A 17,984-nucleotide genomic window follows, 5' to 3' on the forward strand; every position below is an offset into this window, starting at 1 on the left:
CGCAGGGGAACGTGCTTTATTGGCCATTATTTCTGACTTGATTAGAACAGGGGTGGTGGAGGAAACGGCTTCAAACGTCTGTAACAGTCCCATTCTTCCGATTCTTAAACGAGCCCCCGTACCCCAATCCCCTGATTATGCTGATACCTACCGATTTGTGATTGATTTGCGAGAAATTAACAAGATTGTGGTACCCCAATATCCGGTGGTACCAGACATTAATTCCATTTTGACCATGATTCCTCCCACTGCCACATTTTTCTCGGTGATTGATTTGAAGAATGCCTTCTTTAGCATTCCCATACATCCGGATAGCAGACATTTGTTCGGTTTCTCATTGGGGGGCCGCAGCTTTAGATTCTGTCGCGCCCCCCAGGGGTATACCGAAAGCCCTAGTATCTACAGCCAAGCCCTAAAAAGAGTATTGGATTCCTTACAATTGCCGCCAGGTAATGTCCTATTGCAGTATGTTGACGACCTCCTTGTGGCCTCTGATACAGAACAGGGTTGCCGCGATGCTACGGTTACCCTGCTACGGCACTTGGCCACTCATGGTAACAAGGTGTCGCTCTCTAAATTTCAATATTGTCGACCGGAGGTGACCTATCTCGGTCATCTCCTGTCGAAGGAGGGAAGACGGTTGACTTCTGAGCGCATCGCAACCATAACTAACATGCCTGTTCCTCGCACGCAACGTGATGTCCGCGCTTTGCTTGGTATAACCTCCTTCTGTCGCCAATGGATTGCTAACTATTCTCTCTTGACTAAACCTTTCTTGTATCTAACTACGAAGGATGTGCATGAACCCTTACCCTGGACTGATGAATGCCAGACTGCCTTTTCTGCTCTGAAAACTGCTCTTTGCTCTGCTCCTGTGCTTGGCACCCCTGACTACCGGAAACCTTTTGTGCTCTATGTGCATGAGGTGGACGGTTGTTCTCTTTCAGTGTTGACACAGGACTTTGGTGGTAAGCAAAGGCCTTATGCATATTTCTCGGCGGTTTTGGATAACGTCGCCAGAGCACTTCCCAGTTGTCTGAGGGCTGCAGCGGCAGTGGCTGTAGCGATCAGACAATCAGAAGGGCTAGTCCTGAATACAGATCTGACAGTGATGGTGCCTCATGCTGTGGACGTATTATTGAACAGGACACAGACGCAGCACTTAACTAGTGCGCGTCTTACAGGGTACGAATTGACCCTGTTTGCACCTCATATAACGATCAAATGATGTGTTAACTTGAACCCTGCCACGCTGTTGCCCCTCCCTTCAGGGGATGGTGGACAAGACATACATGATTGTATTTTTCGAACTGAAGAAGAAACCAAGGGCCGGATAGATCTAACTGACACCCCACTATCTGATGCTCAAGGAGAATTGTATGTTGATGGGTCCTGCTTTAGATTACCGGATGGTACGGCAGCTGCGGCTTATGCGATCACTACCCTGCAAACGGTAGTCGAGGCAGCCAAGATACCATACCGGTCGGCCCAGGCGGCCGAATTGGTTGCATTATTCAGGGCCTGCGAGTTGGGGAAAGGCTTGAAGCTAAATGTCTACACCGATAGCCAATATGCGTTCGGTGTAGCACATAGCTTCGGGAGGTTATGGGCGGAAAGAGGATTCTTGACATCTCATGGCGAAAAGATAAAGAATGGGCCATTAGTTGACCGATTGCTGGCTGCATTAACGTTGCCTAAAACCCTGGCCATAGTGAAATGTAGCGCACACAAGGTTGTAGTGGATGATGTGGGGAGAGGAAATTCCTTTGCGGATAGGATCACCAAGGAAACAGCCCAGTCTGACACCACTTCCATGTTTGTAGTGACAAAAATGATAGAGGCAGGGGTTTTTAACAACACCATAGACAGTGTGAAAGAGCTACAAAAGGAGGTGACCCCGGAAGAACTGGCATACTGGCAAGAACAGGTGGGGAGGCTTGATGAGAATGGATGTTGGCCTGACTTGTCAGAGAGGTGTAGATGGTTACTGCCAAACGCATTTGTAAATGCAGTAGTAGCTATGGCACACGGACCTTCACATGTAGGGGTCCAGGGCATCTGTGCCACATTGGATCCTGTCTGGTACAATGTTAATATTCATAAGACAGCTAGGAACCTGGTTCAGCATTGCATGATCTGTCTCCAGCACAATCCTGGGGTTAGCATTCCCGTCTTGGCGGGTAGTTTTGCGCCGCCCACCCTGCCTTTTGAAGTACTTCAAATGGATTACATACAGCTAGAACGAGTTAACAATCTGAAATACGTGCTGGTGGTGATCTGTACTTTTAGTAAATGGGTGGAGGCGTATCCCACAAAGGAAAATACTGCCCTGGCAACCGCGAAAGCTCTGGTAAAGGAGTTTTTCCCTCGATATGGGTTGCCATGGGTGATTTGGAGTGACAACGGGACACATTTTAATGCTGACTTAGTTAGGCATGTATGCAAGGGTCTGTCCATTCAGCAAAAGTTTCACGCAGCTCGACATCCTCAATCAGCGGGCCTAGTTGAGAAATATAATGGGATTCTGAAATTGAAACTGGCTAAACTTCAGGACACGACAGGATTAAAATGGCCTGATCTCCTGCCCCTGGCCCTGTTGTCCGTAAGAACTACTCCCCATTCCCGGAGTGGTATCTCCCCTTATGAGGTAATCTTTGGCAGACCTGCCAACTTGTGGGGAGTACCTCGGCCCAAATCCTTCAGGGACATCGACCATCCTATGTTGACTGATTATTTGTATGCTTTGACTAAAGATCTCCATTCTATTCATCAACAGATATCTGCCGTACTGCAGCCCCTGCCGGAGGGACCCAGACACAGCGTGGAACCTGGACAGTGGGTCTTGGTTCGGAACTATCAACGAAAATCGAGTTTGGATCCGCGCTGGTCCCGACCGTACCAGGTGCTCCTGGCAACGCGAACGGCGGTGAAAGTTGAGGGTAAGCAGCGCTGGATCCATATCTCCCATCTTAAGCGAGTTCCTCTCCCATTGCCAAGGGAGCAGCTTGACCAGGAGGAAGGCCTGCCAAACCAGGGCGAACCCAGCACTAGGAAACGACTTTCCCTGGACACCTGCAGAAAAGTTGACGGGCGAGGGGAGAGTGCTGTGAGCCTGCAAGACCCTTTTTGCGACCACTCAATTGCTCCGAGTGAGGCGTCTGGTCAGGAGCCCAGCTCCTCGTCTGATCCCATTGTGCCTGCTTTGTTTGTGAATCCTGACACCCCTGGTCGGGATCGATATCACCTGCGGCCCCGGAAATAGGGAATCCCAGGTCTAGCCTTGGCAAGTGAAGTTGGAAGCCTCGGCAAAAGACCTGAGGATTGGTAGAACACTGGACTGAACTCGTTGAGAGCATGGAACTTTCAGTAAAGCTCTGTTCAGAATGAAGGTAGAGACATTGGTTGGATTGGTGGGGGCCCAGGTGGAGTTTCCTTTCAACAAGGGTCGCGTCAAGTGCGACCCCAACGCGAGAAGTTTTTCTTTTTTCTTTTTCTGAACAATAGGAGTCTGCCTGTGAGGCTCTATACGGACACAGGAAAGAAGCACCCTCCGGCAGGTCGGACTGCTCGTAGCCCTTTTCCCGAGATTATATTGGACTTTTAGTGAGAAAATGTACCCTTTTGCTCGTTTTGTCCCTGAAGAAGGGCGGCCCATAGTACCCCGTACCATTCCCCCGCATTTGCCAATGTTCTCCTCATGGAGTTTGCGTGTTAAAATTGTTTTCATTTCTATATTGATTGTATCCTTTGTGCTATGCTTAGGTCTGTTTATATATCTGGAGTTTCGCCATCCTGTGCACACCTTGATAGTGTCTACCCCTGCTCCTAAGGAACATCATTTCCAGACTTTTGCCCCCCATAAGGAGAGACACCGACAGACATATGTACATAATGCTTTCATTGAGATGCTGCACCAGACTCATAGTTCCACAAATGTTACTGATTGTTGGGTCTGTGGTCTTCTCCCGTCAGTGATGCATAAGCAAGATTTGTTCATATCAATGCCCTTGTCTTATTTAGGTAGTTGCGAAGCCTGGTTTAAAATGTTATCCATGCTATATGAACACTACGCTATAGATGAACGTCGATTCTCAGAGAAGGATTACGCCTTGATTTTAGCCTATATAGAGACACACCAAGGTTTTACTCCTAATGCTGAGGGGACGGATGGTACCCTTGATCCTACCGCCTGTATGAACGTATACACTGATCATAAGAATGATACCTGGTTGAGGGATGAAGTGTTGGATTTCATGACCTTTAATTTTACTGAGTATTTCAAGTATTTCCAGGAGCGAAATGTCTCAGATGAGAAAATAATTCCGGTCCCGGTATTGAATACGTCCTCCTCCTTCTGTGTGCAGGGTACTGGACATCTATCCGTAGGTTATAGTAGATGTAATTACACTTATAAACTACAGACTTTCAGTAGTCCCCCAACACTCACCCCTCCCAATGTTTATTTCGTGTGCGGTGAAAATGCATACACTTGGCTACCCAGGGGATGGGCGGGCCGATGTTACTTATCTTTTCTTTACCCACCGGTCTACATAGCTCATTCCGATTATCACAAATCTCATTCCTTAAATCGGCGGAGCCTAAAAGCTGAAGCCGCCAGTAATGATGCCACTGACCAGACTGACACTCCAGCCCAACACTTCGTTGATATCATAAAAGGGGCGTTGCCCATATGGGGACCCATCCTTAACAGTAAAGAAGTTAGGAGGCTATCTAGAGTAGTGGAAGGGGTGGTCAATACTACTGCAGGAATATTAACTAATATTACAGTGGAGCTCCAGGCAACCCGGCTTGTGACCCTCCAAAATCGTCTTGTTTTAGAAGTTATCCTAGCTGATCGCGGAGGAGCTTGTAGAGTCATCGGCAGCTCCTGTTGTGTATATATACCTGACTCCGCCCCTTCTGTCCATTTAGCCATTCAGAAACTACATCGGCTAGCTTCAGAAATTCACACCGAGACTGGTACTTGGTCCTTGTCTGGGTGGTTTTGGGATTTGGTGACCACCTGGGGATGGAAGTTATTTATGATTCTTTTAGGAATAGTGGGGTTCATTTTCACCTGCTGCCTTTGTCTACAGTGCGGGCCTGCTTGCTGTGCATATTGTGCTACTCAAGTTCGCCGATCCATCCCTAGGCCCGAGCCCGTCCAAACCAGAATAGATACTCAGCGGGCTCAGAAGGTGACGCACGACTTAATGCAGATTGATGAGGGTATTTTCGAAGACTGACCCCGTTATTAGCTATGCTGCGCTAAAAGGGCCGTTCTGAGGTATTCAAGATATTACGATATGATTAGCGCAGTATATCTAATGATAGTTTACCTCGTTATGGTGTATTAAACGGCTCGAGATCCCCGATTATGTTTAGTACGACAAAAAGGGCCGAGAAACCGAACCGCCTCCATCTTGGATTGCGGCTCTCTCTCTCTCTCTCACTTGGGAGTCACGTGGTCTTTTCCGCACACCCTCTGCTTTCCCCTTTCCTTGCATTTAATTAGGAGACAGGCTGAGTTGCTGAGAAGCAAGGTCACATCTGCTAAAAGGGAGTATCAGGCAAATTCCTCTAGGCCTGGGACGAGAAGGGAGTCACCCTTTCGACCTTCTCTGTAAAGATAGTAACCCTCTGTATGTGTAACCGAAACTAGAAATGGGCATGAGCTCATTAGGGGCGCCAGGACTAACTGGTACTTTTCCACATATATGGTTTTGTATGCTGTACTGATAATGTATAAAAGTGTGTTACTGTCAAGGAGCCAGCAGTCTTCCTCGGCGCACCTGATGGGTGAGGATCGACGAGGCTCCTCTATATAGAGTTCTGTGGTGGCTAATAAACGTTTGAACCTTCCACGTTGCCAACTGCTCCTTCTTACCTAATATTGCGGGCCAATGGTAAGTGTGGCCCTTGGAATAATTATTTTGGACGCAACAAGACAAACCAAATGTGGGGCCGTAACCCTCAAGGCACGGTGACAGGCACTACACGGCTTGAACCCTGAAGTCTTTCTAGACACAGTAAACCTACACACCAAAAAGGGGTAAAAGAAAATACTGTCAAAAAGTGACAGAGGGTAGCTCTCTTCACGGATCAACGCTGGTGCGGAAAGAAAAGAACTGATGTCAGCACGTCGAGGTGGTGCCTATGTTGGTGACTCGGACAACACTTTCGACGCGAACGACATCATGCGAAGCCAACAAAAGCCACCAACCCACACACAGCGGCATTGCTCGAAGAAAAATCTTCCAGTTCCAATCTGACGCCTGGGAAATTCATAGGTAAGGAATCTGTGGCTAGATGTCTTTATCAGATTTATTGTGTAGAACACCAGATCTCAGGAGTCTGAGGCCTCTGTCTCCTTGGATCCAGAAACTGATAGTCTAACGCTACCTTTGGACACCCAAGAATGGAAGCCTCCTCCGTTCACTGATGATCTCGACCTACCCATCGACACCCACAGACGGAAGCCTCCCCAGTGTACCAATGGACTCAAGCCACAGGTGAAGACCCAAGCAATAGAGAAACTTACCAAAGGCCTCCATTTGAATTCAAGGAATTAATCTCCCACAAGCACCCATGACCTGAAGTCCCTTTTGGACACTCCAGCATACTGATGGACACAAGCTACCTGTAGACACCCAAGGAACAAAGCCACGCCTGGGCACTGATGGTCTCAAGCCACCCACGAACACCAAAGAAATGAAGCTCCTGTGGGCAGCAATCAAACCAAAGACTCCTTTTGGCAACCAAAGACTCCTTTTGGCACCCAAAGACTGACTCTCCCATGAGTACCCTTAGACTGAAGCCACTTATGGCACCTTGATTTGTACCTCCCTTTTGGCACCCATCGACTGAAACTATCTCTGGGCATTCGAGAACTGGAGCCCCTCCTCCTATGGACACTCATGGATAGAAGTCATCCGTGGACACCCATAGAATGAAGCTCCTGTGGGCATCGGTCGACTGAAGCCTCCAATGGGCATGCAAGGCCTGCAGCCCCCTTATGGGCACCCATGGACCCAAGTCACCGAAGCACTGAAGACACCACAGGGCACCGGTGGTCTCAGGCATCCCGCAGACACCCAAGAAATAAGGCTACCATGAACGTGATTGACCGAAGCTTCACATTATCGACCATGGACTAAATCTCCCATAGACAGCCATCACTGAAGACCCCTGTGAGCCGCCATAGACTGAGGCCCACGTGGGCACCCATGACCTGGAGGAGCCCTGGGTGTGAAACAGAAAGAGGTGATCCTGCCCACAGGCCCAGTAGCGTGTAGTAGGAGGGTGAGGCCCTGCAGCGTGTAGTAGGGTGCAGCGTGCAGCATGCAGTAGGGTGAGGTGAATACGACACACTCACTTGTAGAAAGATCTTTATGAATCAGGCCCTGAGTGACATCTTTAATGTATTTACAGGAGATGCCTTTGCATCTTGGGAGGTTTTATTTAATTCATTTGATGTTTTACTGTTGTTAAACGTTACTTCTGAAAAGGGCTGCCTGTTTTTTGATAATGTCTTCTTCATTTTATGTTTCACTGTTATTATACTTTACTTCTGAAAAGGACGGCCAGGTCTTTGATAATGTCTTCTTCATTTTATGTTTCACTGTTATTAAACATTACTTCTGAAAAGGACGGCCAGGTCTTTCCTAATGTGTTCTTCATTTTGTAAGCCGTAGAGAACAAACCATAGCCCTCTACTGGTACATCACTTACCCACCTCTCCAACGGCACTAGATGGCACTTACCCTGTCCTTCTGCCGCTGCTGAGAGATCCGTGAGCGGGTGATGACTTTCACAGCATAGACGTGGTTGTTGCTGATGTTTGTGAATTTATAGCACCTTCCAAAAGCACCCTAAAAGGAGCAAAAACACTCATTGATAGTGGGCACTGATGGTGTGACCAGTGCTTGAAGTGGAAAGAATACGGCGGGGAGTCTGAAAAGAGCATCGCCAACGAACCGTGACTAGGATTCCTCTCCAAGAGGCATGGGCGATGTCATTAATGGTGTGCATTAAAGCATGTAAATTAAAATCCTGTACGTCACACAGTGCACCGCATGGCCTGTAGTTGGGTGCTCCCATGTGAGCTGTCTGTTATTGCATAACAACTATGATCAAACAAGTAAAACAAGCCAGACCTATTTGTCTTCGCCAATGCTTGCTAACTTTAATAGCTACATGAGCAACAAGAATGATTTTGTTATGAGTAACTAGAATTGAAATTCTGAAAATATGAGACGGTGAGTTAAACATCAGAAACGTCAGTGAAGGGGCAGTGGACTTCAGAGGGTCTCATTGGCTCCCTTCCTCCCCGTCACGCCCCTGCCCATTGCTGTCTCTCACTCCACATTAGTCACTCACGCCTTTTCCTCCCCATTCTTTCTGCACCTTTCGCATGCCCTCTCCTTCCTCTTCATCACTCGCTTTTCACTCTATTTCTCCACATGTCATTTGTTGTGTCACCCCCTCGTGCAAATACACACACACTCCCTCTCTATGTCTACCTTCTAGTTTCTTTATCTTCCTCTCCTCATCTGTGAACATGTTATTTTCCTTCCGTGCTGGCAATATTCCTCCTTCACTCACTTTCATGTGAAATAGTAATTACACAGAACATTCATTTTGCGCTGAGATATAATGACTGGATTGAGCCCCTTCGAACATTACTGGGTTGAAGAATCTTCAAAAACATTTCCACACATTTAAATGTATAAATAATTGTAGCTCTACAAATGTACATTTTTTTGTGCCACCTTTATTATTGTTTTTATAATGGCTAAAATTATTATTGATTATTTTAAGCTTTTTAGTGAGTGTGTCTGTGTCCCGTGTCGGAAATCCAGCCTCTGCGAGCAGAAGAGAGCCTGAGTCTGGGGTCCCATGGGACAGAGAGCAGCTCATGGAGCTCAGCTGGACGGCAAGAGAGAACTCAGCACAACAGTGTAGGTCAAGGGGGGGGCACATATTACCAGGGCTAGTGCAAATGGGGCAGTGAAGCGAGATAGGAGGAGCTCACAGAGCAGAATGAATTGGCAAAAAGAGTCCACGCTGGAGGAAAGCACACAAGATGTGAGACATCAATGTCAGAGCGACAGCAATGGGAACAAGTTTAGCCTCACTAACCGAGTACAAGTCTCATGCATTAAAGCACCGTCTCATTCATTGTGTGTTGTTTCTCTTTTTCGAGCACATCCTCACGTTTCCAGCGAGTGACACACCTTGGTGCCCAATCTCCCTCTTTCGGTGTGACTTGTTACTTACTGCACAATCTCTTACATTGTGTGCTAGTCTCACACCTCAGAGTACAGTCTCACTATCTAGGTGTGAGTCCACATCCTTGGAGCACAGAGACTTTCATTGTTTGCATCACTTCCTACAGTACAGACTCTCTCAGTGGATGCAAGTCGTACAACTTAGTGCAGCGTCTCATTCACTGTGGGAGGCCCACATGTTGGTGCACAGCTTTTCTCATTGGGTGCAAGCTTCATGCTTTGGTACACAGTTCTTTTTATTAGGAGAACAAATTCTCACTTACCAGGTGTGAGTTTCACCTATCGGAGCACGATACCACTCACTGGATGTAGGTTTTACTTTTCAAGGTACATTTTCACGCATTATCAGCCCCAAGCCTTGCTCTTACTCAATGGATTTGAGTCCAGCATCTTGGAGCCCAATATCTCTGTTTGGGTCTGAATCCCACTTCTTGGAGTAACGTTTCATGCATGGGGAGCAAGTTTCAATTCAGAGACAATCCTGTGATAGAGATTTTGGTCCAATACCCTGCAAGTATCACTCCTGGTGACTCTTTGTTTAGAGATCTTTGTTAGGGCCGGATCTGTGGTACGGGCAGCCATGATTTTGCCTGTGGGGCAGGAAAGAGTAAGGCAAAGAGGGGTTTCCAAATGGAGTAATCAATGCAAAAAATGTGGCCTTCTGCTGACAAACTATGTGTACGCAAACACTCTGCCAGCTTCAGAGGTATGAATGCATACCTAAGTATATTTAGCTGGAATGAGTGCACTTTAAATCCTTTACCGAGGATTATATTGGAGGACAAGTCTGGTGCCAGCTGACATGGTACTTCCAGCGCCAATAGCATATAATAAAGTTCCTGCCGTTAAAAAGTTCATAGTGGGATCTTGGGATCGAGCTGGTGGTCCACTTTGAGGTGAGCCGCCACCTATCTCAGCCCCCCTATTGCGGTGCCTACTTGAGGCACTTGACTGAGGGTCCTGGATTCTAAAAGGATTACTTAGAAAAATTAGACTGTTCAAGGTCGGCCAGTTGTCTGAATACCTCAGCTAGGAAGAATGGAATAGGACTTTGGTTCTATATTGTTGGTTTTTGTAAATAGGGCCTTGATAAAGAGGGATGCTGTGAGCATTTGCATTGTGACCCCAGAGAGAAAAATGTTGGACTGGCAAAGATTAAGGCAAAGCGAAAGCATTTGCCATGACTGTTTACCATAATCAAGAACGAAAGTCAGCTGTTTGAAGATAACCAGATCTTGCTGTAGCTCTGACCATAAATGACACCAACAAGCTACCGGTAGCATTGTTCCCATGACCCACCAAGCATTTCCGGAAAACCATAGTCTTTGGTTTATGGGAGTATGGTTGCAAAGTTGGAACTGAAAGTAATTGTTAGAAGGGCACTCTCAGGATTGGTGCCTGTGGCTTAATTGGACTGAACTCAGACTCACAGCTCTTTCTTGATTCTGGGGGTAGTGATGCACGAACAATCAGAGATTGCTGTCACAAAATGAGAGTTGAGGTATTCAGGCAGGACAGGGACAACCTATATAGAGTCTGAGAGTGGCGGGTTCAGATAGAAAAGGGGTTGGGAGGTAAATTATGAACAACCTGTGGTTGTTGACATAACATAGCAGTTGTAGTGTACAGGAAGCATCAAGAACGCTGTATGAAGAGGGTTTTATGTGGGGTGGGATTAATAAAGAAAGGGGGCACAGGGTGTATGGGCTAAAAGTAAAAATGTATTACCTGTAATCCTAGTTCTCCTACAGGGGAATACTCATCGAAGTCATAAGCACCAATTAGTTTTGCTCAAGTGTGGGGACCCCGAGCACTTCTTTAAAAAAAATGATATATATATATATCTTTTTTTTTAATTACCTACTGGCGATAGCCAGTAGGTAGTTTTAGTTAGGACCAATGTTTCCATAGGAAAAGCGTTTTTTGTTTTGTCAATAACTTTGGTGCCGCTTGACGAATCTTCAAAAAACATCCCCTTTTTGGTGCAGCTGCTGTGTTGGACGTTTGGGAGTGATCCCTTAAGCTGTCGACAAGAAAAAAGGGGAGGGTCCTAAAACCCATCTTCCCCATGTTATGTCTGTGGGGATTTTTCATTTTTTGAAGACTACAGCCCGAACCTCTGAACGGAAAATTTGGTAGAAAGCTAGATGTTAGCCCAGAAAGTGTACTTTTTGAAATCCATTCAGTCGTTTCAGAGATATTTAAATTAAAAAAATATAGGTATCTGGTGACGCGAGTCCTTGCAGTAGACCCACGGATCCTACTGAAATTTGATTTACTGCCAACACTTCAACAAGGAAGTGTTGGCAACCATCTTGGGAATTGGCTTGAAGTCGAGTCCCACAAAAAAAGTAAAAAATAAAGGAAAGGGGGTGGGGTAGGAATACCCTAGCCCCCCAGATATAGTTGGGGGTTCCACAAGGACCCAACCGGGGTTAAAGTATTCTTTTTAATTTACTTTTGCTGCAAATTCACGGGGGGTCTCGCGGATCCGCAGCAAAATTTAAAAGATGTGTGGGCTCCCGCACGTCTTTTAAAAGAACCTCCATTAGGGCCAAATCCTGGAGACATATGAAAAATAAAGGCAGGCCGCATGGGGACCTCTCCTATGGTTTAATTAAACCCCGGGGACCACCACCTTCCTAGGGTTTTGTTTTGAATTATGCGGGGTTGCCCGCACGGCACTCCCTGCGGACCACCACCTGCCCGGAGCTTGTTTACATAATAAATGGTGGGGCCTCTCGGACCCCCTCCCAGCTCTGTGGTTCACCACCTCCCTGGGGCATTACAATAAAAAGTGTAGAGGGGGCGCGCAGACCACCCCCAGCCCCAGGATCCACCCCCTCCCCGGGGCAAATTCTAAAATAAATAGATTGGGGTCGCACAGCCCTCCTCCTGGAGCCAAAGATGGCCCTGGGGACCACCACCCCCCAGGGCAGGCTCCTGCTATGTCCTGGGAGGCTCACCTCTGGTACATAGCTGTTTGTTATGGCTTGGTGGGAGCTTCACCGCTCCCGCTAAGTCACTGCAAACTTGCTCGCTTTCAGCAAGTGATAATAGTGAAATGCTCTTGCTTCCTGAAAGCGAGCACAATTGCTTTGACAAAGATGGAGCTGCATGTTAGCAGCTTTCTCTGTGTCAAAGCAATGCTGGCTCCCGCAGGAGGCGGGGAGCCGGTAGGGACCGCGAGGGCCTTGAGGCTCCACCCATGGCCCCGGTGGTGAATGGGTGCCCAGGAGTTACCCACTTTAAATGGCCAGGCCCTGGGGCATGGGGTCCCCGGTGCCCAATTCGGCCGAGGAAGGGGGGCCGCACAGACCCCTCCCCATTTGTAAATGGGTGGGCCCCTGGGGATGGGGTCCCCGGGGCCCAATTCTGCCCAGGAGGGGGTGCCGCAAAGACCCCTCCCCATCTGTAAATGGGTGGGCCCTGAGGTATAGGGTCCCCGGGCTGCAATCAGCCCCTGGGGCACGTGGCCCCCTCCCCTAGTATTAATGATTTTTTTTTTTTAAAAGGCCGGGCCCCGGGAGATGGGGTCCCCAGGGCCAAAATCGGCCCGAAGTGGGTTTTGCGCTGGCCCCCTCCCTTGTTTTAAAATGTAAAGCAATAAAGAAGAGGCCAAACCCTGGCGGATTCAAAATAGCCTGGCTCCGGGGATGGGGTTACGGGCCGAAATCGGCCCAGGGAAGTGGGGCTACTCAGCCCCCCTCCAGATAATAAAAAAAAATATATATATATACCGCCTGAGCCACGCGAAGAGCCCCGCTGTGCTTTGGTGCAGTCCTGCCGAGACGCCAACCGACGTTCCGGCTAAAGGGATAGGTATATGCTGATGGAGGATGTGAACGTCTTGCAAAACGACAGAATTGCCATTACAACCCACTTGGGATTTTAATTCAGAAAGGTGAAAAGCTCGGCGACACACTGTAGTCAGGGTCGTTTCTACCACTAGGCAGGCCTAGGCGCCTGCCTAGGGCGGCAAAAGGTAGAGGGCGGCCGGCGGCAAAACCTCAACAGGAAGCACTTCCATATATAAATAAAGCAGGTGCCCGAGTTGAAGCACATATTCAGTAAATCAGCCCTAAAAATTAGTGAGCTCAGTCGAGGCTGGGCAGGTGTGCTTTCTCCCCATATCTACCATCAAAAATTAGCTGCGATCCTTGATGGAGGTCCTTGCATCCATGACTTTCTCAAGAGCAATCCCCGTGTAGTTCCCGTGAGGCCAGGTAGCGTAGCGCCTTCAATTTTACCGCGCGCGGCGGGCAAGAGGCAGAGAAAGAGAAAGAGAGTTCCCGCTGCGGCCTTCAGGCCTATCAGGTTCCGGGGGAGGCTGGGGTGGGATGCGCGTCGGCTGCGGCAGGCAGGTAGATGTAAAAAAAAATATAGGGGGCTAAAGGCCTGGTCAGTTAGTTATAACCTGGCCCAGGCTAAGTATTAAGTAAAGTAAGCAAGCAGTAAGTTGAGGGGCCGTGTCTGGAGCCAAGGGGGGTTTGAAGTGCGTGCAGGGCCGGCTCATTCAGGCACTAAAACCATACCTGCCACGGTTTCAGAATGCTATGTGTGACATTTGCATAATTTCAGTGTATTTATGAGTGACATTTGATTTCAGGGACTTTGAGTGACACTTTCTGGCAAGCAACATAAAGATGAGGGAAGCACATAAATATCAGAAAATGCACTGAATTCAGCAACGAGAAACACTAAGAAGATTTTAAACGTATTGCACAGTACCAGAAATTGAAGGGCACTAATCTAGCACTCTTGCAGATACTCCGGTAGGGGTGGCAAAACTAACTTTACTTAACTGTTCTTGGTGATCCGATCACGCTGTGTGTCCGGCCGTGGCCATTGACTCTGCAGCAGGCTGCCTCGTGCCACCTACCACTGCAATCATTTTCGGTTTGCCGCCGGTGCTGGTGAATTCAGGCAGCTTGTCTGAGTCCTCTCCTGGCAGCCGCTGCAAACAAACAGACGCGTGGTAGAGGTCAACAGCTAGATGGTCTTGGTCGACATAGCTGTGGAACAGATACTGGAGGAGAAGGATCTAGAAAGTGTATTGTAGTGCAATCCAGGGCAGGGTCTGAGAATATATTGTTATGGTGCCCACTGCCTTTGTTCCAGACATTGAGGCCCCTGGGGTCACTCTTGTATTGGACTCAGGGTCTTTGTCAGAGCTACAGGTGGAAGTTCAAACAAACACAGGAAGAGTGTCCTACTCTACTGGGCCTATGCATAGTGGTCAAAGAACAAGTTGTCACTGGGGTGGTTAGCAGTCAAAGCTTGGTCTGAGAGGAAGGTCTACTGTACAGAAAACCTATAGAACCAGAACAGGTGCAAGTACCTGTTCTGATAGCTCTAGAGGCACACAGAAACGTTATCTTGTTTCTAGCTCATAAGTTACTTTCAGCCAAACAGAAAAAGGACAGGTTAGATCTATTGTTCTACTAACCAGGTATGACCACCATACCCAACATCTAAAGTAGGTGGCAAAACTAGAGGCCATTCCAAGGCTCCTTCATTGCCTCTACCAATGATTGATGTCCCATGTGAGATGATGGACACAGGCCATAAGTGTATCTAAGGTGTGGTGGACCATGCCAATATGTACTCCTAGGTGGTGCCTCTGAGATAATGGCGAGGGCCCTCTTGCACTCATCTTCATGGTTGGATTTCCAAAGAATGTGATATCCAGTCAAGGAACAAATTTTACCTTTTCACCTTTGAGGGAATGTGAGAGCAAGCTAGACTGATTTACCGCATCGCTGTGTGCTAACCAACACCAATGCGTTAGTGCAATGCTTAAAAAAGACCCAAAAGGGCATAATAGAAACTCTTTCAAAGCAGAAAACTATTGAGGCTAGCATTGATGACAGGGGGAGAGAGTGATGGTAGTAAAAGGGAGGGGGCGGCATTTTTCAATTCTCGCCTAGGGTGGCAAAACACCTAGAAACGGCCCTGACTGTAGTATCACAAGGCACCACAGAGACCAACAGGCCATGCGGGTGGCCACGCCCACTCTGGGCGCGGTATGAATTGTTATATATGGAGTTTCAATACCGCTGTAGCATTGAGCTGATTGAAAGCCCGAATCCCATGAAGAAGTGCCTTCTGGGCACGAAACGCGTCGGATGGACTTTTGAATTACTGTGTGACACCATGCTGTTTTGTTTGTCTTCGTCCATCAAATTAAAAGCTCAATGAACACTTACCTTTCAGGGGCCTCTCATCACAGGCAAACTCTGGTTGTTTGGATGTATGTATATATATATTCACTTAAAAAACCATAGGTTTCACACATGTTATAGTTAGGTGGATATTTCACTCGTAAAAAACCAATGAAATTCCCCCGTTATAGTTAGTTCAGATAACTATAACTCGCGCGACCGCAATCCACTGCTCATGACGTCACATATTACATCACTCATGACATGGTCAGTGGCATCGCTCATGACATCACTGATGACATCATCCTTGTGATAGAGTGGCGGTCGCGCGAGTTATAGTTATCTGAACTAACAATAACGGGGGAATTTCATTGGTTTTTTACGAGTGAAATATCCACCTAACTATAACATGTGTGAAACCTATGGTTTTTTAAGTGAATTTGCAAGTTTTTTAAAATGCTAATTCCTAACTATAACGTGTGTGAAACCTATGGTTTTTTCAGTGAATTTGTACGGTTTTTTAAATGCTAATTTATTTATGTATTATTATTTTTTTAATATATTTATTTTACAATAAACTACGTATTAAAATTATTATTTTTTGGGGGGGGGTTTCACTGTGCGCACCCCCGCGATTTAAACAAAAAAAAAATTCTGCCTTCGGGGTCCTTCAGGGACCCCCTGACAAAGGCTAGGGGGTCAGGAACTCTCTACCCTGCCCCCTTTTCACGTTCGCCACCTTCCTTTTTCACTCTCGCACTGAAAACAAACAAAATGGCGGCCGACTGTAATGATCGCGGAACGTTGGAGAAAAGTCCACAGTCGTCCCCCACGTTCCTCCGACTCTATCAAACTCTAGAGTACGAAGGACCCGCTGGGGAAAACAGGGAAACAAAACAAGGATAGGTGGGGGAACACAGGCAGGTCTTGAAGGATGATTCTGGCAGCCGAAATAGCAGGAAGGTGATGGTTCTTTACAGGAAGGAATGATCGCGCCCCTCAGCTGTAACACAAAGGTAGGTATATGAATATTACTACAGCACTACCCTGGAGCTTTCTTCACTTCATTCCCCTCCAGACACCTACCGGGATCAACGCCAGCCTCCTGGATTATGGCCTGCAGGAATAAGTAGGAATACCTCTGCACGACCCACTTATGATCGGTTCCCAGTGGAGGACTCAGTTTCACAATGTGTAAGTCACTTTACAGGCTGAGAACAACAAAGACAAGTTTCATAAAGGATGTAAGGATATGATTCCCCATATGCTTATATGATGTGTAGGAAGGTCGAGTACCGTGATTCTTATGTAGGAAGGTGGAAAACCTAATCCACTGCTCAATGGTCCTCGCAATAATCACCCTAGGATGCCTGATGCGTTTTCAAGAGAACATAGGGTAGGGACAGGTAGTGGATGCGCCAAAGAGGCCTCTGATGCTTGAACTGGGGTAAGAGCACCAAGTCTGACTCCAACTAATTCACCAGACTTGGAGTCGCTTTAACAGGAGGCGTAAGCACAACACCATACAAGCCTGATTCTGGAAGTAGCAGGCTGACATATAACACGACACAACTCAAGCCTGATATGCAGAAGTAGGATGTAACAGGCTTACATATAACACAACACAACTCTAGCCAGAGGGGTTGATTCTGGAGAGGGATATCAGAAAAGGGACAGTGCAGGCAATGGGAATCACTAACCGTCAGCCAACCTCAATCACCGATGTAAGGAGAGACGAGTGACGGGCGACCCCCGCACTGCTAAATTACACTTAGAACTTACTTGGTAAGGCGCAATACGCTCGGCCGCTCTGATGGAAGGAGCGCCAACACGCTCGGCCGCTCGGATGAAAGGAGCGCCTCTACGCTTCACCAGAGGGAACTGCGGTAACAACCCCGGAGCCGGGACGCGTCTGCTTCGACTCGTCCGCGGCTTCGCGCTGGAAAACAGGAAGTACGTGTAACCGGAAGTCAGGCAAAAACAATCAAGACGGAACTGGGGCTCAGAGCTAGAACGCGAAGCGGCGTCTGCACGCCCTTCGCCGTTTAAATACACACTGCACACAGGGGCCGGACCGCGGGGCATGACACCGACACTTCCTGATTTCGACCGATTCGAACGTTGACTAACATGTAACCACCAATCAGAATTACGCTCGCGCACGTTAGGGTGCTCGCATGGTACTAGCACGGTGCGCGCTTATAGATATTTATATGCTTTAAGGTGTGTCCTCATTAAGTGCAATGTCCCAGGTGTGCCTGATCACATACCCATACCTTTGATAAAGGCAAATACTGAAACGCGTCAGGTGCCTCTGTCATGTGATTGCCTGCGCCAATAGTAATAAAGCACCTTTTTCCAGGAACCGGGTCTTGACGCATTTCTTTAAGAAATGCGTCAAGACCCGGTGCATTGCACTTAATGAGGACACACCTTAAAGCATACAAAGGAAACACTAGTGAACTAGTGTACTTCGCTATTGACCAAATCCCCAAGGAACAAAGAGGGGGCGATAGAGAAGGGAAACTAA

At 47.6% G+C, this 17,984-nt stretch overlaps 1 protein-coding gene across 2 annotated transcripts in view; it reads right to left on the reverse strand.

Moving 5' to 3' along the window:
- Positions 1 to 17,984, reverse strand: part of PLK5 (polo like kinase 5 (inactive)) — a 175,512-nt gene that overhangs the window by 112,770 nt on the left and 44,758 nt on the right. The window contains exons 2-3 of one of the 2 annotated variants that reach the window (XM_085638421.1): positions 14,096 to 14,247; positions 7,764 to 7,871 (exon numbers count right to left, since the gene is read on the reverse strand). Coding sequence is in view for 1 of the 2 variants with exons in the window: in XM_085638420.1 (XP_085494546.1) it covers positions 7,764 to 7,871 (108 nt within the window). In the remaining variant the exon portion in view is untranslated. The remainder of the gene's footprint in view (positions 1 to 7,763; positions 7,872 to 14,095; positions 14,248 to 17,984) is intronic. The other variant, XM_085638420.1, reaches the window with a different exon arrangement.

Source organism: Triturus cristatus, chromosome 12 (genome assembly GCF_964204655.1).
Source record: "Triturus cristatus chromosome 12, aTriCri1.1, whole genome shotgun sequence".
NCBI classification, from domain to species: Eukaryota; Metazoa; Chordata; class Amphibia; order Caudata; family Salamandridae; genus Triturus; species Triturus cristatus.